Below are 21,459 nucleotides of genomic sequence, written 5' to 3'. Positions count from 1 at the left end.
TGAAATGATGGGATTGTGTTAAAAAAAAAAAAAAAAAGAACTTTTAGTAGCCTCACATTAAAAACAGTAGGGGCACCAGCATTGACCCCTGCTGGTCACCACTCTTAACATCGGCCAGTTCTGATGAGGTTCCTCGCACCATCACCCTCTGCTTCCTGTGTCTGAGCCAATTCTGCACCCATCTTCAAACATCACCCTGAACTCCCACTTGTTTTAGTTTGATGCCCAACCTCTCATGTGGCACCTTATGAAATGCTTTCTGAAAGTCCAGATAAATAATATCATAAGCTCCACTTTGATCATATGCTTTTGTTGCCTCCTCATAGAATTCCAGCATATTAGTAAAACACGACCTCCCTCTTCTGACCCCACGCTGACTGTTCAGAATAACTCCTGTCTCCTTGCCATGTGTTGCTCAGTCTTATCCTTAATAATTCCTTCCATTAATTTTCCAGTGATGCACATTAACCTTACTGGCCTGTAGTTGCTTGGATCTGCCCTGTCACCCTTTTTATATAATGGGATGATATTTGCCATTTTCCAGTTCTTCAGAATCTCTCCAGTGTGCAGTGACTTCCTAAAAATGTGTGTCAAGGATTTATATCTGCACTCGATAACCTCCTTCTGGTTCTGGTGATTTGTTTGATTTACTCTTATTTAATCTGAGCAACACTTCTCCCTCTACAATTTCCAAATCCCTCAGTACCTCCTTAGTAGTCCCTGTTACTACTCTGAGGTTGTCCACTTACTCACTTGTGAACACCTCAGAAAAATTTAAGTTTAGGGCATCCGCTATTTCACGGTCTTTAACTTTTAATTCTCCTTTACTATTCCTAATGCACTTGACCTCCTCCTCCTAGTCACAGGCCTTAATGCAAGTTTGGAGTTTTCCTAGGAAAACGTCAAATCACAGAGACTAAGACAACCAAATGAGGCCATTTAACAACATGACGGGACTCTTACCGGCCTGGGGCAAGATGCACTGGGCGATGACGTCCCTCAGCTTCTCCAAGGCCACATTAGAGTCTTCTGTCCCATTTTCTGGGTCATGGAAGAAGAAGCCATCCTTGGGTTTTGTGCTGAAATTTATGAAAAAGGGAAATCGGTTTTAATGTTTTTCAGAATGCAAAAACCGCGAACAATAATAAAATGTCCCCCTTTGTTCCTTCAACAACTGGGCACTTCCACAAATGAGTCAACTGGCATTTGCCTCAGCACCCATACTCCACGCCTTGCTCTGTGAGGTTCACGACCCACCAGCCACTCACCCCAGCAGCTTGCGTTTGCGCAGGATCGGGTTGTTGACAGAGTTGAGAGGCTTGAGGCTCACATTCAGATCTTGGATCCTCATGTTGGCGAGCTGTTCGGCGTGGGCCTGCTGAATCCCAGCCACCACAGCCTGTGACAGGAAGATAAGAAGTGACAGAGAGTCAGGGTTAGTGGCACATACACAACAGGCCCTTCACGTCACATGGACCACAGAGGACGGCTGTTGTGTCAAGAGAGCCCCACAGGATCCAGATTTAAAAGTAAAGAACAAAGAAAAAACCCTGCACTCCATGTGCAACCAAAGTTCTTGGGCGAGCACAGCCTGCCAATATGCTCCATCCATGTTAATCTCTACTCATAATTTAGAAGAAATGCCAGGCTTCTGTTAATTTGCTATTTGATCCAACAAAACATACAAATAAAAGCAATTAAGAGATCAGCAGGTAGTTTTCAGAAAAACAGAAATCAAACAAAGCCTTTACGTGGGTACAGCTCTGGGCCCGGCATATGAGAACGGCAAATATTTTCAACGATTTCATTATTCACAGGTCTTCACACACCCAAGAAAGCGAGTCACCTGGGCGGTGTACACCACAGCGTTCCAAAACAGAGACCCAACAAAAGGTGACAATGATGTCTAGTGGCCTACAGCAAGGAATTTCATTTGATGCCCTGCAGTAGAATTTGTCACGTAGCCCTCTGGCAAATCTCCCAGACTCCTTGCTGGGTTTGCTCCAATTATCTCTTTGGCTTTGGCCCATCCAAGTTAGTGATGGGAAACTTGCAGACAAATCATTCTTTCTGAACGACTCTTCTCATTTGACCCACTTTAAGAATTTGCAAGTTAAGAACGAATCGATTCAGCAGTTTAACAAGAGTGCAGTGGTGCATGCGTGATGTCGTCAGCATTCCTCATTTCGCAGGCACGTTTAAATTACATGTGCAAGTCCAATTCACAATTCTCATTCATTTCTTTAACAGCTCAAGTTTGAAATGATTACTGGCAGAGGGTTATCTTATTCATCTGTCAGAAACGGGGGCACCACTGAGCTACAAACCTCAGACAAAAAATGCCAACACACAAGCCCAGGGTAGACAAAACACTTTCATGAATTACTAGTGTAGGATTTGGTCTTCAGTTTCACAATTTCAATTCAAATAATTATCCTCTTTTCCTTTACTCCTCCACTCCACCCACGTGAGCTCTGCCCACCTTACACACCAGACTCCAACTAGCCTAGGTGGCTTCCTCTATACCAGACCTGAGACTAACTGCGGTGCCGCCACGGTGCAACTGAGGAGTCGCACAATTCCAGAGGACTTCTGATTCTTGTGCCATGTGCAATCCAAACAGGACAACATTATAAAGCAGGTTTACAATTTAGTGTATTTAAAAAGATTCATCCAATTTCAAAGTGCCCTATTATTACAACCGTGAGGCGCCTAGGAACTAATCACATACCAATGGAAAGAGGGGGTATAGAGTTTCTGACCGACACCAGGACGTTCAAGCATTTCTCAACAACAAGCTCCCTCATCACTGGATTGGCTGTAAAGGAGCCCACAATGTGGCCCCCAAGAACACCAGATCTCATGCCGTGTGACATTTTTTTTTTGTGGGGGTATGTTGAGGATTCGGTTTATGAGCCGCCACTCCCAACAGCACTGGAGGAACTCCAAAACCACATTGAAAGAGCCGCGAGTACAGTGACACGCAATGGAGTACGGGATGACTCCGACTGTCACGTTGTTGTTGTCCGTACAGCTGCAGGTCATATTGAGCACTTCTCAAATTACTTAATAAACTTGATGCTCACCTAAACCATTTACAATTTACTGCATTGTTCTGTCAAGTCAAGTGAAATAAATTGCTTTGAAATCGAATGAATCTTTTTGAATCACTCATATATTTTGCAATTCATTCACAAGGGATAGCCTCCCACTCCACCAAAGGTTCTAAACCTCAATTGATGACTCAAACAAATCAAATGAATCGACTCACTTTAAAATGTACAGTCTAAAAGAATTGAATCAGTGGAGCAAATTGAAATGCCCCTCACTAGACCAAAATATCCCCCTGACTTGAGCTCTGTACAGCTCAGTCTAATACTGTTGGGGTCCATCTGTGGACTTTCAACCCACGTTGTGTTTGCAGTTGTCAAAATATTCACTTTTTGTCTCTTTATACACACACACATATACATATATATATATATATATATATATATATATATATATATATATATATATATATATATATATATATATATATATATATATATATATATATATATATATATATATATATATATATATATACACACACACACTGGGGGTTCCCCCTGCTTACTTTGCTCACCAAACCTCGGCCTGCACTACGCACCAGCCACTTTACCGCTCGTGCTGCGAAGAGGGTGGCTGAACCCACCCCAAGGAGATGTGGTCGCTCCTCCGAAACCCCCTCTTAAACGCTGATACAATGGGAAACAAATAGTTTGTTGTTTTTTTCCCTCCTCTTTGCTCACTTGCTGCTGCCATGTTGTGTGATCTGCATCTCGCACTGTGCTTCGAACATATAAAAGCCAGTACAGCAGCTGTCCTACTCTTTTGTCTTTTATTTCCGTGGTTAAATCTCTTGGCACAAAGTCTTGTCTCATGGGATGCAAGTTCTTGATATGTTTTAGTTTATAATTTAAAAATGGAATAAAAACTGAAAATCTAACATCATCACATTAAAGTTCGATAAATTCTGAAAAGAATGATACAAAACAAATATGTAGGTCTTACAATATACCAGAGTTAAAACGTGACATAAAACCATTGCACTTTTAGGCTATAGGAAGACAGGAGGATAGAGATTATATAAATTTATTTATGGAAAAAAGCAGAGCATAACAAATCAAAATTTGTTGCTATTTTTCGCCATTCAATCGATTTTGATTTCAAATAGAAGCCCAACACTGTTGGATCACACATACTCTCCAGACCATGAGAGTCGCCAGTGTGCTCCACACAAGGCTACTGTTGGTCAATGGGCTTCTGGCCATTTTTGTCTGCTGGTTTTCACTCCTTGCTTTGTCTCGTCTTTCACATACTTTAACCTCTTGTTCTTGTGATCTTTCCACAAGAATACCTTCTTAGCTGCAAACACACCCTTCACCAGACCATTTCCTCCAAGACTTTGGTTGCAGATTACACTGCAAATACAGAACTTCACTGGATTTTCTTTGGACCTTAAAGCGCGGTTTGCCAGAAGGATTTTACGTGCCCTGGTGGTTTAAGTTTCTCGAGTGTGTGAACGAGTGACTTTTGCATAGCAAAGTATAAAACAAAATGAGGTGATATACTGGGGTTATATTATAATAATCTTAAACAATTAAAACAAAGGAGCATTAAAAAAAATGTATGGCGAGAACAGGCCAATAAGCCTGCACATCCTACTCACCTTTACTGTCCAAACTAACAGGAAGTGGAGCTTTGAAGGCAAAAGTCCTCCTCCTCCTCTACTGCAGTACTTGGTTGCTTACTTGAGGTGTCGGATTCTTTGTGTGTAGAAAACATGCCTAACATTTCTGTAAAATACACCCTCAAGTTTCCAACCATGCCCTCATGTTCTTTTTATACTTTAAAATGTGAGGGGGATCCTCTGCACTAATTCATTTCATAGTTTTAATCAATCAATCAATCATGTCACCTCTTGTAAATTCTGTGTAGCCTGGTAACACAGTCAACTCCTATGTCCCACCAGGAGGCTCATAAAGGCCACAGACGGCTGTTGACAGCTATTCTGTAGGTACTGTGCTCACCATTAGAGGGAGCCAGTGTGTAACAGACAGACAGACAGACAGACAGGGCCAACTGAGTATCTGGAACCCCAGGGGACACAACCACAGCTAAACGTTACACAAGAAAATGTGCACAGAAAACAGAAATGGAGATGAATTCTGACTTCCAGTTAAGAATCTCTCAGTGCAGTACAAGGGTTCAAACTTATGGTGCGACTCCTGTGGGAGCTTATCTTGGATTCTCTCTCAACCATTACCAAAATTACCTTATCCATCATCATCTGTGCCGATGGCAGAACATTGTCCAAAGCTTCTGTGCAGTTTAGCCAGGGGTGAGCCAGCACCTCCTCAATGGTAAGTCTCTCTTCAGGTTTTACTTTTAGCAGCCTGATGGAACACAGGAAGTGCAAGTCAAGAACACATAATGGCACAAGTCAGTCACCAGCACACAGGCACAGTACATGGCTTTGGACTGAGGGCCAGCACTTACACAGAAAGAGCTGAGCAGGGCAACATATAAATGAACAAGTAAACGGATCAGTACACTTGCATTACAAACAGTTCCAGATCTTTGCACCTTTTATTGAAAATTTAAATAGAAGAAAGTTGACCTCATTATAAACGTTTAACCAAAAGACCAAGAAATGCTTCAGGGGTTTCACACTTTTTGGTGCATGTGAAGAAGGCAACCACAAAGTACAACATGCTACACGTCCCGAGGCACTGCTTGGTCTTCCGAATGGCTATCCCCTACTTGCTTAGGATGAAGAACCCCTGAAAAAACGATGATACTGAGATGGTCTTCTATTTACCTTGGATTCTTTTCCTGTAAATTATAAACAAAGACACGCAACTGTCTGTAACTTAAATTTGGTGTTATGTTCTCTAATTGATTTATCTAATTACTTATTATTGTACTGCTCGTCGTTTTTTCGCATATTGCTTTAATATTTAGTATTAAGCTCATCTTCCATCTTGAATCGTCTTCATAGTATTTGGGAGTACATTTGCGTTTCTTTTTTTTTTTGTTTGTTTAAATACTTGACAGTTACTCACAGCCATGCAGCCGTTGACCCGAGGTGCTTGTCTTTCTCTCTGCCACCCCTGCCAAGCACTTACTTTCTCACAATGTCCTTAGCCATCTCCGAGATCTGGCTCCATTCGTCTTCGGGAAACTCAAAGCTCCCCGTCATGATCTTCTTGCGCATGTCCTTAGGGATGGTGCGGCTGTGGTGTTTGGAGTAAAATGGTGGATATCCGCACAGCATCACGTAGATGATCACGCCCAAGGACCACAAGTCACAGCTCTGAAATTAGACAAGTTGGGTCTCACATTAACAATGGGGGGCCATCTTCTACTAAGGTGGCGTCATATTGGCTTTACAATTCACCACTGCCCTGATGGCATGGCACACACTGCAGATTCTCCAGTGACACTAGATCTTCAATGCAAGTTGGGACTTCAACACAAAGTGCAGAGAAAAACAAACAACTGTGGCACCACCAAGTGACAAAGGCACTTACTTTGTTGTACGTGTACGGAGTGGGTGAGGTAGGTATTATTCCAGACTTTTCTTTTTGATGTCTCCTCTGAGCCTCCAGAACCTGCAATGAAAAGATAGAAGGTGTCACAAGGTAAGTCTGTAGTCATGGAAATGGTGACAATGAAGTCAGGGCAAAAAGCAGCAGCGCACATGGGATTGATGACATCACGCCTAAAACAGTGAGACCTGCAGCTGGCTAACAGGAGCCATTACTGCACAGGGAGCGCTACAAGTCTTTAATGCCCATGCCATAGGAGTGGGAGCAGAGTTGGCACAACTGAGAGCACCATGCACACGTGACGGGCCATCACTTAAATTCTTCATGTCACTTTAACCATACCGTGTCAGACCCCTCGAGGACAGTAATTGGGACAAGTAAAATCTACCTCACTTCGGGGGGCAAACAAATTGACTTCAGTGTGTAAAAAGCTCCCAAGATGCAACAAAATCAATCCCATTACAGTTGGCGCCAAGGCAACTGGTTAAAGATCAAAGCAGCCTATTGAACCAGAAACAAAAAGGAGCTCCCACCCACCCCAATAAAGAACACTTTATTTGAACTGGTCCCGACTTCTTTAACCTCCCATGCATTAGTACAGAGTGTCACTCAGACAACTGTATAGATGTGTCTTGTGTAAGCGATAGACCCGAGGATTACCTGGACTGTAAAACTGCTAACTCTGTTAGTTCCGAGTGTTACTCGGGCAATGGTAGAGGCGTGTCTTATATAAGAGCCAGGCCCGGACGTTAACCAGGCAATGATGAAAATGCATTGTCTCCTAGTCTTCTAATGGCATCTGGTAAGAAACTTTTTTCAGCAGCCCAGCTGTTGCATACTCTTGACAGAGAGAGACGAGCAGTGATGACAAAGTGTAATGGTCCTCGGGCAGAGAAACTGAAAATTGATTATGATGAATCCGAAATTGACCCTTGTGTGTGGGATTCTCTTGATCATGCTTCAAAAAACAGTGGCACCTCCGTTTTGATTTCGTGGGGCACCCAGAAAGAAAAGTGAATCTTGATGTTGATGTGATTGAAAGAATTGTTGTCGAGCATCAGGTACATGACCGTACTGCAAACTGCTCGAGAGGGTGGCAGAAAAGAAAATGGGCCACATGTGCTGAAAGTGAGATGCTTTTCCGAGTTTCATAGCAAGGAGAACAGGAACAGCAGCATCATTTGCTGAGTGATAAACAGAAAGCACACGTGACAAAGACAGACAAATACCTGTGCAAACTGACCGGTGCTCAAGTCCTCATGTCCAAGTGATTATTTCCAATTACAAAATACGGTGCTACACAGTGTGATGGTGCAGAACACCCCCCCAGTAGCTACATCCCTGGCGTGTCAAGCCAAACACAGGAGGTGCTTCAGAGACAAAGAACAAGAAATAATAACACAAAGACACCAAACCACATAACCAAAGGAGAAGCAAGCATGAAGACAGAGCCGTCGAGCAGCTGGCTAGTACAGCTTATCGACCTGCCAGACACACTCCCAGATACTGAACGCAAGAACGACAGCAAATGAGCATATTGTTACATAATTACAAGTTCCACCCATAGGCAGACATTGCTTTTCCATCCTTACTTCAATGTTTGGTTGAAGAGCACGACTTATGAATGTCAGATTGGTAATGAGCTCACTCTGGGACAGTGTTTTCTTTGTGAATAAAACCAATAGAATGTGTTCCCAAAATAGAAATGTTTAGCTTGCTCTATATCAGGGGTGTCCAACTCCGGTTCTGGTGGGCCCCAGTGGCTGCAGGTTTTCATTCTCACCCTTTTCCTAATTCGTTTTCACTACTAACAAACTCCTTTTCCCTTCATTCTAATAGCCCCTTTTTTTAAGGACTCAGTGCTCTGAATTGATTCATTTCTTCATTAAATGGCAGCCAAACAGAAATGAGATCCGAAACGAGCCAACGGATGACCAGCTTAACTGGAACGTCAAACTCCAGCCAGTTTCTTAATGAGAAGCCAATTCTTGCTGTTCATTTAAGCCGTTATTGAATAGCAGGACTTGTTGCTGCTCTCGTTCTGCCACAGAAGACTGTTGATTTTCTGTTTTTTTCGAGTACCACAGTTAAGATGTTTTGGTGACCTGAACAGATTGACATGACCGAGACCTTCACCTTTAATTTCAGGTGAGCTAGTCATGTGGCGGCTTGTTTTGTTTCTCATTAGGGGTCTGAATCACGTCAATAAAAACTGAGGTAAACAGGAACAACGTCTCACTAATTAAGAAGATAGTTAGAATGAAAACCTACAGCCACTGAGGCCCTAGAGTTGAACACCAGAACTAATGAAAGATGTTAGAACTTTGACAGGAACTCAAAGAAGAAGCTACTAGAACACACAAGATTTAACAGCACCTTGTCTTGTGCATTGAAGGAAGCATCTATCGATAATCCCCCTGGACACAGTGCATACATTTTCACTGCCCCTTTCTTTTGGGACCAGAGGTCCGCATGTTTCACTAATATATTTACAGGGCCTTAGTGCCATGATGTCTGTACAGTCTTAAGACAGATGGGGAGGTTTGGGTTATGGATCATATCTACATTCTTCACTGCATAAAAAAAACTTTACACCTAATATGTGGGCTGCTCTGTTCAACGTACCCAGCTAACAATTTAACCATTATATTTTGTGTTCTTTCAAACTGCACACACAGCCCTCTACAATTGGCATTCAAGGTTTACTTTTCTATCCATGCATATGGAAGTTCTGTTGTACTACACATACAAACTGCCAGTCTAAACTGCACTAACATGAATGCACAGAAGCGCAGCAAACAGATGCTTCTCCATGGTGGGGTCTGTGGTCCATTAATGTCAAACGGTTCATACCCAGTCAGAACTGGCCCCTAGTGGTCAAGTGTCGCACCCTACTCACCATCATGTTGATTCATCTACCTGTATATCCTACTGAGAATGCGTCTCCAGCATGGCTAAGTGAACATTGGGGGAATATACAAACACCTTAAGTTTGACAGTGGCTTAACTACTTCTTCTTTTGGCTGCTCCCGTTAGAGGTCGCCACAGCAGATCATCTTCTTCCATATATTTCTGTCCTCTGTATCTTGTTCTGTTACACACGTCACCTGCATGTCCTCTCTCACCACATCCATAAACCTCCTCTTAGGCCTTCCTCTTTTTTCTCTCCCCTAGCAACTCTATCCTTAGAATCCTTCTCCAAATATACCTAGCATCTCTCCTCTGCACATGTCCAAACCAACACATTCTCGCCTCTCTGACATTGTCTCTCAACTGTCCAACTTGAGCGGACCCTCTAATGTCCTCATGTCTCCTGTGCCACCGTCTCCAGCCCATATAACATAGCTGGTCTCACTACCGTCCTGTAGACCTTCCCTTTCACTCTTGCCGATACCCGTCTGTCACAAATTACTCCCGACACTCTTTTCCACCCATTCCATCCTACCTGCACTTTTCCTCACTTCTCTTCCACAATCCCTGTTAGTCTGTACTGTTGTTCCCAAGTATTTAAACTCATCCACCTTCATCAACTCTACTCCCTCATCCTCACCAGTCCTCTGCCCTCTCTCTCATTTACACACATGTATTCTGTCGTGGTGGTCCTACCAACCTTCATTCCTCTCCTCTCTAGAGCATATCTCCACCTCTCCAGGGTGTCCTCAACCTGCTCCCTACTGTCGCTACAAGGTCATCAGCAAATGTACAACTTCAGCAACATGGTAAAACCGCTCAACATGCTACTTCTTAGCTTTTGGTGAAGAAAGACTATTGAGCCAGTGATGGACAAACGACATTAACACTTACCTGAGGTGCTACGTAGTAAGGCGTGAACTGGGGTGTCATCAAGTCACCCTGGTCAATTTTGGCAAACCCAAAATCACAGAGCTTAACTGGAGCATCCTGTCAAAGAAAGAAGAAAAAGAAAGTGTAAGATGGGGAGAGGGTTGGATGCCATGTTCTGCAGCGGCAAAACAGTTGCAAACTGGTCAGATGGTGACAGCGGTCTCTCGCTTACCAAAGAATTGTCTTTGAAGAGCAGGTTCTCGGGCTTGAGGTCTCTGTGAGCGATGTTTAGTGAGTGACAGTGCTGGAGAGCCTGAGCAATCTGTGGGCATCAAGAAGAGAGACTGTGATGGCAGAGGGGTACGCATCTGTCTATAGATGCCACAAGGGCATCAAGGTGCAGGCTGGTCCTCATTAAATTGGAAGACACGCCCCCCTTGTCACCAGCAAAGGATTGCTCAGCTCTCTCATGGACCATTCATCCTGACACAGCAGAAGTCAGGGACAAACTCAGGCCATCGGCATCACCTCTGCACTAATGGCAGGCTCCCATGTCCATGTGGACATCCAGCTGAGGTGCCTGTCATGCCATTTATCTGCACATGGGCTCTCACACCAGTCCAAAAGATTCACTCACAGCAGACCCATAAACACCCCAGTCAAAGAGTGGATAAAGCAGCTCTGTAGACCAGCCTAGCTTACTGAAAAAGGCACTATAAAAATATTCAAGTGTGCCATCTGAGATTCCCTGCACATTTTCTTCAAAGGGTCGAGGGTTCCCTGAAGTGACAATGAGTAATGGACCATCATAAGAACCCCACAAACCTTAATGTGGAGAAGTACAGGAGAATGAGCAGGAATGCAATCAAGTGGGCACAGCAGGATGGATGGGCACACGCTGATCAAAGTCTTAAGTCTGCGTGCCTTAGGACCACCTACTCACCTGTTTGGTTACTTGGCTGGCCATTTTTTCTGTAAAGTGTCTGTGTTGGCTGATTCTGTGGAACAGCTCTCCACCTTCCATCATCTCCATCACGATGAGCAGCCGGGCCCTGGAGTAGAGAAAACACACTTGTCACACCTGGACAACAAGGTGAGGGGACATCTCCGGGCAAGGGCCTGGTCAGCTGGTCAACAAGGCAGCACCGGAGAGTTCCAGCTACATGAAATGAAGAGGGTCCTAAGCCAGAACTGTACACTACCGTGGACTGGACTCGTGAGGGAATTGCACGCTGTTGGCGTAGACTTCCACAATCTGCACGATGTTTGGATGAATTGCACACATCATGTGGAGTCGTACCTATAAAAGAACAACAAACATTTGGAATGAGTCCTCCCAGAAGCAGGGGCCTGCGACACCAGAAACTCGTCATTTACTACAAGAAACAAAGATTGCAGCCAATGCTCATTTTAAGAAATCTGGACGGAATAATCAAGTGCACCACCCGGCCATCTCGTGTGCCAGTCAACAAGACAACACTTAAGTAAAAGGTGGTCACAGCAGCACACAGCTCACTCTGCAGGCTGACTTGGAAAACGCTTTAAAGTTGTACCTCATTACGGGCTTTGGGCCGGTCAATGAGAATCTTGAGTGCAAATCGCTCCTGCGTTGACTTCTTCACGCAAACCCTGGTGAGATACAAAAAACAAGGAAGAAAAGTCAAGACATGCAAGTAGCCGGTGAGGACTGGCCTGAGCGCTGCAGTGCCAACAGAACATTCAAGCAGACTGTGTGAGCCCCAGTGGCCCCACCCTGGTGCCTCACTGGGACATTTCTACAGTACCTCTCGGAGAGTGCCTTCATCAACGCATCTCCAATCATTTCATGAAAGCAAGGATTAAATATTGTATATCATGCCTTTTATACCTTTATGCCATATAGTTAAAGCCCTTTCATAAACCACATTACTGAAACCAGGGGTGGCAAACTCCAGTCCTGGAGGGCCACAGTGGCTGCAGGTTTTCATTCTAACCATTTTCTTCATTAGTTTTTGCTGCTAAATAACTTCTTTTGCCTTAATTTTAATTAACTTGACTCTAGTTGTTTCTCTTTCTTTAAATTAGCTGCCAAAAAATAATGAGACACAAAACAAGGTGCCACATGACCAGCTCACGAGTGCCATTCACACAATATCTGAAAATAAGGAAAGGTGAAGGTCTCAGTAAAGTTGATCTCTCAGGTACCCAAAACATTTTGACAATGTTTCTTGGAAAAACAGAAAATCAACAGTTATGGAAATGTCGGCTGTGTCAGAATGAGAGCAGAAACAAGCCGCAGAATTAAATAACGAGTTTAATTGACAGTAAGAACTGGCTTCTCATTAAGAAACTGGTTGGAGTGAAATTAGTTAGAGTTTGAAGCCCCAATTTAGCTGGTCAACTGTTGACTTGTTTCACATTTGATTTCTGTTTGGCTATCATTTAATGAAGAAAATAATTCATTCAGAGCACTGAATCCTTAAAAACAGGGCTATTAAAATGAAGGGAAAAAGAAATTAGCAGTGAAAACTGGTCACGGATTAAGAAAAGGGTGAGAATGAAAACCTGCAGCCACTGCAGCAGTCGAGACAGGAGTTAGCCACCCCTGACTTAAACCATAAGGCAGTGCGGTGTGCGGTTCAAGGTTTTAAACTTCAATAAAAAAAATGAGGTTGTGGGTTCAAATACCACTGCTGACTGTGCTGGGTGACCCTGAGCAAGTTACTTCACCTGCCTGTGCACCAACTGGCAAAAACAAAACAACAAAAGTACCACCTCAAATGCTGTAAATTGCCTTGGACAGAGTTTTCACACTTCAGTACACTTTAAATTTATGGACTTTTTACAACTTGTCCATTACCAATAAAAACACAAATCCAGGACTTCTTTACATCGCAGAGCGTATGAGAACATAAGTCCAACCATTAAGAAGGATATGGAAGGTTGCCATTTCAAATCCTGTTACTGCCAGAAGATCCGACTCCACTGGGCAAGACCCTTAACCAACCTCCAGGGGCGGTGCAGTACAACGGCTGACCCTGTGCTCTGAGGCCACGAGGTCATGCAAAAAGACAATTTCCCCCTCAAAGATTAATAAAATATATATATCATCACCAAAAACAAACTGGAGACTTTACAACTGCATCTACTATTAATTGTATTATATATATTTTTTTATTACTTTCTAAAGCCGGTCATTCCAAATAGTACTAATACACACTTAGCTCTTTTCATAAAGCTCCCTAGCTCTGCTCTATAATAAAACACTGCTGTCTCTGTGAGTGTGAGTGTGAGTGTGTGGGTGTGTCCTGTCCTTCTGAGTAATCTGATTGGTCAGTTTGGCTTCGGTCTGATGAGCCTTTTCTACAAAAATTGGAAGTGACGCCCTGACGGGTAAATCCACTTCCTGTTAGTCTGCCAGGATTGGATGGCGTGTGTAGCGCTTCTCTGCTTCCACTTCTAATCATCGATTTATGCAATGTAACAGAAAAATCTGCTTTATAAGGCATAAGAGACTAATGACTGCAGAGTGAATCGTAGAGCGTATGAGAACATGAGTGCAACCATTAGAAGGATGTCAGGGAGCCTAAAAGACATCTGGAGAGGAATACAGCAGATAAGGCAAAAGACGACCCTAAGAGATTCTTTCAGTATTACAGTCAAGGAGGCAGTCAAGTGCAACATAAATAGTAAAGGGGAATTAAAAGATACAGACAGTGAAATAGCAGATGCCCTAAACTTACATTTTTCTGAGGTGTTCACAAGTGAGCAAATGGATAACCTCAGAGAAGTAACAGGGGCTACTAAGGAGGTACTGAGGGATTTGGAAATTGTAGAGGGAGAAGTGCTGCTCAGATTAAATAAGAGTAAATCAAACAAATCACCAGATAATATTTATCCTCATGTTCTTAAGGAGGCTAGTGAGTACAGATATAAACCCTTGACATATATTTTTAGGAAGTCACTGCGCACTGGAGAGATTCCGAAGGACTGGAAAATAACAAATATCACCTCATTATATAAAAATGGTGACAGGGCAGATCAAAGCAACTACAGGCCAGTAAGGTTAACGTGCATCACAGGAAAATTAATGGAAGGAATTATTAAGGATAAGATTGAGCAACACATGGCAAGGACAGGAGTTATTCTGAACAGTCAGTGTGGGGTCAGAAGAGGGAGGTCGTGTTTTACTAATATGCTGGAATTCTATGAGGAGGCAACAAAAGTATACGATGAAAGTGGAGCAGATGAGATTATTTATCTGGACTTTCAGAAAGCATTTCATAAGGTGCCACATGAGAGGTTGGGCATCAAACTAAAACAAGTGGGAGTTCAGGGTGATGTTTGTAGATGGGTGCAGAATTGGCTCAGACACAGGAAGCAGAGGGTGATGGTGTGAGGAACCTCATCAGAACTGGCCGATGTTAAGAGTGGTGACCAGCAGGGGTCAGTGCTAGGGCCGCTGCTATTTTCAATATATAAATGATTTAAATAGGAATAGTAGGAACAAGCTGGTTGAGTTTGCAGATGATACCAAGATAGGTGGATTAGCAGATAATTTGGAATCCGTTATATCATCACAGAAGGACTTGGACAGCAGACAGGCTTGGGCAGGTTTGTGGCAGATTAAATTTAATGTCAGTAAATGTAAAGAATTACACATAGGAAGTAAAAATGTTAGGTTTGAAAATCGAGAGTCCACCTTATGAGAAGAATTTAGGAGTCTTTGTGGACTCTAAGCTATCAACTTCCTGACAGTGTTCAGAAGCCATTAACAAGGCTAACAGAATGTCAGGTTATATAGCGCCTTGATGTTTGGAGTACAAGTCACAGGAGGTTCTGCTCAACCTTTATAACACACTGGTGAGACCTCATCTGGATTACTGTGTGCAGTTTTGGTCTCCAGGTACAGCACTAGAGAAGGTCCAGAGAAGAGCGACTAGGGAGACTCTAGAGGATGAATTATGAGGGAAGATTAAAAGAGCTGAGCCTTTACAGATGATGATAAGGAGAAACAGAAAAACTAGAAACCAAAAGGTATCAGAATTAATCAATGAAATTACTAGAATAGATCAAGAACACGCCATGTTTTCAAGTGAGATGCTTCATAAGAAAAGTCAGGCTCTGCATTCAGAGCTCAACCTCTTAACAACAACAACATCATTTGAAAATAAAAGAAAAGGCGAAGGTGTCACGATGTGCTCAGGTCCACAAAACATTTTAGCAGCTCTCTTAGAACAGAAAAAAAAAAATCAACATTTTCGAAAATGTCTGCTACTGTACAGCGAGAGCTGCAACAGGCCATGAAATTAAAGAACGGGTTTAATTAACAACAAGAGTTGGCGCCTAATGAAGCAACTGTTTGGAGTTTAAGGCCCTGACTCAGGTGGTCTTCTGTCGGCTCTCTCACTTCACATTTCAATTCCGTTTGTGTGCCATTTAAGGAAAGGAATGAAGCAATTCAGACGAACAAATCTTAAAAAAACAAGTCAATTAAAATGAATTCAAAAGAAGCTAATTAGCATCAATAACTGGTCACCAGTTAAGAATAGTGTTAGAATGAAAACCTACAGCCACTGCAGTCCTCCAGGACGGGAGTTTGAGACCCCTGTTTTATACTATTGGAATGCAATTAAAAATTTTACACGGTTTTTGTATTAAGTATTAATTTTTAGAATTTCAAAGACTTTTTTGTTCATCTTTCATCACTTTCCAGTACTCATATGAACTCTGCTTGAATAAAGATGTCAATCAAATAAGTAAATGTAAAAAACCCATTGTAAAAGCACTGGGTAAATAAAGCATGTAAAGAAATAGTTATAAAGCAGTAGTATCACTTCAACAAACAACAATAACAAATCCTACTAAAGAAGGATGCCACACTCCCGGGCAGCTGTCCCTTACCTGACAGGCCCACTGATCCCAGCACCCAGCTTCTGTGTCCAGTTGATGTTGTACTCCTCTAAGATGGAGGTCTCCTTGCACAAAAGAGAAACAAAATAAGTGCCAACTTCATGTGTACATCCATATTAGAAGAGCAACACAACACAGGTGCAAGGAGAGGAAACAATGTGGCAATGAAATCAAGAGTGCAGGCAGCAAATGGAACCCCATAATGAAGATCAGGCCAATATAACATTTTGCAAGCTAACTGCTACACAAACATGCACCCAAAGTTAATCAGAAGACCAACCGGCTCATGAGCAGGGATAAGAGTGCCAACACTGGTATCTTGATAACCAAGACCACCACAAATCTGACCACATGTCTGCCACCCTTCATAGTTTGAAACTCCACCACTGTGCAGTCTTCATGGTCCTAGATGGACGGTCAATAACCACCGTAAGGTAAGCAGCTCACACAAAGTTCACAACGGCTAACCCTGCAGTAACAGTAATCCCAAATTCTTCTGAAACTGCAGCCAGATGTGTAGGTGGGCACACTACTTGGCTACCCACCAAACTGTGCATCTCCCCTCCCCCTTCTTTTTGTTAGGCCTGGCAGTTCTGTGTTTACTGCCCATGTGGCTAAAGGGGCACGATGTTTAAAGAGCAAACGGACAAGCCAATGCTAGGAAGCTGGTAGCAGGAGTGTTTTTTTGGATTATGTGAATCTGAGGCTTTGCACCCTTGGTCAGTGTCTTGCGCCATCTTGTAACGTTTTTAGACTTAGCATAACTTCATAGCCCCTGGGTGTTTTGGCACTCGGTTGGATGGGAGTTGGGGGTTCCCTTGGGGTCCTTAAATATGCAGTTGAGGCTTGAGGTCTACATGAACCTTGGCTGAAAACCTTCCCACTCAAAATTTCCGTAAAGACACACACATCACATTACCAAACACGATTCTTGTGCAAAGTTATTGCATCTGCTCAATTTCCATAAGAGATCTCCTCCCAAACAGTGACGAGGAGACAGATTCATTGAAGCTTTTAATCAACGTGACCCACTGAATATCTGACCTAAGTCTCCATTCTCAAAGGCTGCTGTCGCTCAGAACAGAATGGAGGGTTCCAGGAATTCATGTAATTACTTTTAGCAGCTTCCGAGTGATAATTATTGGTTAACTGAGACACCTGTGGGTGTATACAAGGCCCTACCCATAAATCCAGAGCCTTCTTTTGGTTAAGACAATGGGGAAATTCAAAGAACCAAGTCAAGACCCTTGGAGGAAAATTGTGGACCTTCCCAAATAGAGTTACTCCTCAGGAGCCAGCTACAAAAGGGTCAAGGCACCCCAAGCTACTGTACAATCACCCTAAGGGGCCGGTTTCTACTTTACGCTCAGAATGCGTACGCATCATGGCTGCCACAGGTTCCTAGCGTTCATTTGACGCATCCTCCAAGTACGTCCTCAGAAACGAACGCGAGTTGCAGTACCAGCATAAAGTCAGGGGGCGCAGTGCAATAAAAGTCTGAACATGACGTCAGAGTCTCCGTTTACTATCTACATGTGACAGAAGGCCGCTATGCGGATCCTACGGGATCGATGTGGTGAAGCAAAATGCCGACATGCAAATGCATTCATGTCGCTTTTATATTCAAGTGACGCATATTCCCAATTGTAATGACACGATACATTTAAAGAGCTGTCTGTGCCGTCTTTTTTTTGTTTTTTTTGCAGTTTCACAACAGCAACAGAACGTACGGCAGCGTATTTGAGGAACAGAGAAAGAAAAATTAAGGACACAATGAAAAGGTGTATTTTGTGATTCAAGTGGAAATTTTGGCTTAAATCTTGAAATGTCCTCTTTAACCTCGTAGTTTATTATTAAAGTAGACCGTCGTAAACGCCATCTTAAAACCGACCAAGCTGTTCATCGCTACGAGCTTCTGGGGCTTCCTCCTGAACTGACGGCAGCGGCAAGCAGCATCGCCACACAGAACACATGACATGTATGATATTCCAGCTCTCTGTACATTTAAAATCCTTAGATTTATACTTGATATCACTTTCATGATGAAATGTGTTAAACTATGTGTACAACATTTTACAGGTAACTTCATTTAAATAATGAATACTTATAATAATTACACGTGTGGGGGCGGCCCAGTGGCTTTCCTTAGAGTGCTCCAGTTTCCTTCCAAAGATATTCAGGTTTGGGGATGTGGTGACACTAAAATGACGCCAGCATATGCAAGTGCTTATATTCACCTTGCGATGAGCTGATGCCCCATCCAGGGATTGTTTCTGCCTTAAGCCCAAGGCTTGGTCCCTGGATTGCTGGATGTAATCATTAAACATCCATCCTTTTCAGAGATATTGTGGTAAAATGTCCTACGTTCCAGGCAATTCAAAACACAGTGAAGCCGAACCTGTTCTCGCCGCGATTATATGTCGTACTGCCATCTGGTGGATTCCTCCAGAATTAAAACTGTACAACACTTGCATAGCAGTAGCGTGCACTGGGGCACACGTCGTATTAAGTATAAACCCGGTCTTCCGTCGCTCTGGGATGGAGGCATAAATTAAATCCCAAAACCAAGAAAACCACTAAGGAACTGCTAAAGCAGTCGGAGGCATCAGGAACAAAAAGGGTCATCAGCCACCTTTAAGGCTGGGTTTATACTTCATGTGACGCGACGCATGCTGCAGCGGACGCTTCTGCTACGCAAGCGTTGGACTGTTTATACTTGCGAGCGTACTTTACGTAAATCTGGAGGAATCCAGCAGGTGGCAGTGCGAGATACCATCACGGTGAGAACAGGTTCGACTTCGCTGTGTTGTATATTGCCTGGAACACCCATTAACTTCCGATGACACCTTACCACAATATCTCTGAAAAGGATGTTTAAGGATTAAATCCATCAGTCCAGGGATTTGTCCATTCCAGCTAGCATTGGGCACGAGGTGGAAACGGTCCCTGGATGGGGGACTCCGCTCATGGCAAGGTGAATACAAGCACACACATACACTGGTGTCATTTTAGTGTCACCAAATCTGCATATCCTTGGAAGGAAACCGGAGCACACGGAGGAAACCCAGCAGGAAAACATGGAAACTCCAGGCAGGGAATATCAGTGACGTGACTCCCTGCAAGAGAGCAGTGCTAATGCTCCACCACCGTGTCACCCCCATGTGCGTAATTGACAGTATTCATTATTTTTAACGAAATTAATGATTTATCTGTAACATGTAACATACATACTTTAATGCATTTCATCATGAAAGTGTTATCAAGTATAAATCTAAAGATTATAAATGTGCAGAGAGTTGGAATATCAGACATGTAATGTGCTCAATGTGGCGATCCGCTGCTGTCAGGACCGGATGGCAGCCCTAGAAAAAAGCCGGCATGTGAGACTTTTAAAATGTATCGTGCCATTACAATCGGGAATATGCGACACTTGAATATAAAAGCACCACGAATGCATTTGTATGTCGGCATTTTGCTTCACCACATCGAACCATTCATCACACATTGCAGCGCGCACACCGATCTCGTAGAATGCCGCTTTACGGATCCTGTCACATGTAGATAGTAAACAGAGACTCTGATGTCACGTTCCGACTTTTAGCACACTGTGCCCCCGACTTTTTGCTGGTGCGAATTAATTTCCGAGGACCTGCTCAGAGGACACATCAAATGAACGCTGAGAACACATGGCAGCCATGATGCGGGCGAGTACGCATTCTGAATGTGAAGTATAAACGAGATCATAACCTCATAGCCATGGTATAAGTGGCTACTGACCAAGAAACAATTCATTATGCCAAAATGAACATAAACAAACTAGAGGACAGTTAGCAGTTGCTCGGCAGGACACAGATGGAGGCTTTTGGAGGAGGGCCCTCTGGTCAGACAAAACAAATTGAACTGTTTGGCCATAATGACATGTCTGGAGGCTGAAGGGCGAGGCTCTTAATGTGGAGAGCACCAATCCCAACTGTGAAGCACAAGGGGAGGCAGCATGATGTTGTGGGAGTAAAGTGACTGCTGCACTTCATTAAATAGATGACCTCGCAAAGAAAGAACTTTATCTGGAAGCCATCAGACAGAAAGCTAAAACTTCAATGCAAATTAGTCTTAAAACAGGAGAATGACCCCAAGTAGACAATAATGTAACAGTATTGGGAGTGACCATCACAAAGCCCTGACCTGAAGAAACATGTCTGTACAAAGAGGCCCACAAACTTAACTCAATTACACCAGTTCTTTGAGGAGGAACGGGCCCTAAATTCAAGGAAACTATTGAGAGGAACTCGTTTTAGGCTGTGCAAAGAGTTTGCTTAGGGTTTAGCATTTTAAAGGCAACTCCACCAAAAACTAACTTGGTTTATGGAAACTTCTGACCACAAATCACACATAGTTGACAAAAAGCCACAATAAATCTCTCTCAGTCATTACTTTGGAGAAAAGCCCATGGAAATGAAGCAGATATACTAATTGTCTTGACGATACTTTATGTGTGCAGTTTAGGACTTCTGAGTTTAAACACTTAACTATAGTGTATGTAAACCTCTAGCCTCAGCTAAAAAATTACATCAAAATAAGAATTTTAAGCCTCAGGAGGCGCCCAAAATACCACTGGCCTGGAGGTACTAAGAAAAGCAAACTTAAAGGCACTGACCTGTTCACTATGTGGGTGTTAGACTAATGCTGCAGGGCAAAGTGGGCACTGCCCACTCCTATAGGCCTTTAGTGGCACAAGTCCTGTTAAGGACAGCAAATTTAACAGAGATGCAAAAATCCAGCTGCATACCCCAAAAAAAAACAAACACACCAGCATTCCTGATTTAATGGCCGATTATCTCTTCCAGTGTGAGATTAAGATAAGGAGTTGCCAAAAATTGTGCAGCAGACTGTATAAGCGGGTGTATTTCTGTAATCATTTTGATAACTAAGTGGTATTCTTTATCCTAAAGCAAGTGGGCATCGGTTACATTGATATATTCTAATGGCCGGAAACCTCTCCTAAGGAGAAAGGCAAAGAAAATAAGTCAGTCAGTCAATCATTTACCAACCTGCCATATCCTAACGCAAGGTGATGGGGGTCTGCTGGAGCCAATCCCAGCCAACACAGAGCGCAAGGCAGGAACAAATCCCGGGCAGGGTGGCAGCCATCGCAGGGCACACACACGGGACAGTTTAGGATGGCCAATGC

At 43.2% G+C, this 21,459-nt stretch overlaps 1 protein-coding gene across 2 annotated transcripts in view; it reads right to left on the bottom strand.

Annotated features, from left to right (window-relative positions):
* mapkapk5 (MAPK activated protein kinase 5) overlaps window positions 1-21,459 on the bottom strand; it is a 31,101-nt gene that overhangs the window by 8,385 nt on the left and 1,257 nt on the right. Inside the window, exons 2-12 of one of the 2 annotated variants that reach the window (XM_039772202.1) lie at window positions 16,263-16,333; window positions 11,933-12,008; window positions 11,582-11,679; window positions 11,323-11,431; window positions 10,612-10,701; window positions 10,401-10,496; window positions 6,579-6,659; window positions 6,174-6,361; window positions 5,321-5,441; window positions 1,269-1,399; window positions 964-1,079 (exon numbers count right to left, since the gene is read on the bottom strand). In XM_039772202.1, coding sequence (XP_039628136.1) covers window positions 964-1,079; window positions 1,269-1,399; window positions 5,321-5,441; window positions 6,174-6,361; window positions 6,579-6,659; window positions 10,401-10,496; window positions 10,612-10,701; window positions 11,323-11,431; window positions 11,582-11,679; window positions 11,933-12,008; window positions 16,263-16,333 — 1,177 coding nt within the window. Of the gene's footprint in view, window positions 1-963; window positions 1,080-1,268; window positions 1,400-5,320; window positions 5,442-6,173; window positions 6,362-6,578; window positions 6,660-10,400; window positions 10,497-10,611; window positions 10,702-11,322; window positions 11,432-11,581; window positions 11,680-11,932; window positions 12,009-16,262; window positions 16,337-21,459 lie in introns of both variants that reach the window. The other variant, XM_039772201.1, reaches the window with a different exon arrangement.

This window comes from Polypterus senegalus, chromosome 12, assembly GCF_016835505.1.
Source record: "Polypterus senegalus isolate Bchr_013 chromosome 12, ASM1683550v1, whole genome shotgun sequence".
NCBI lineage: Eukaryota > Metazoa > Chordata > Cladistia > Polypteriformes > Polypteridae > Polypterus > Polypterus senegalus.
The sequence above is the reverse complement of the archived record's forward strand: the minus strand, read 5'-3'. Positions and strand labels throughout refer to the sequence as shown.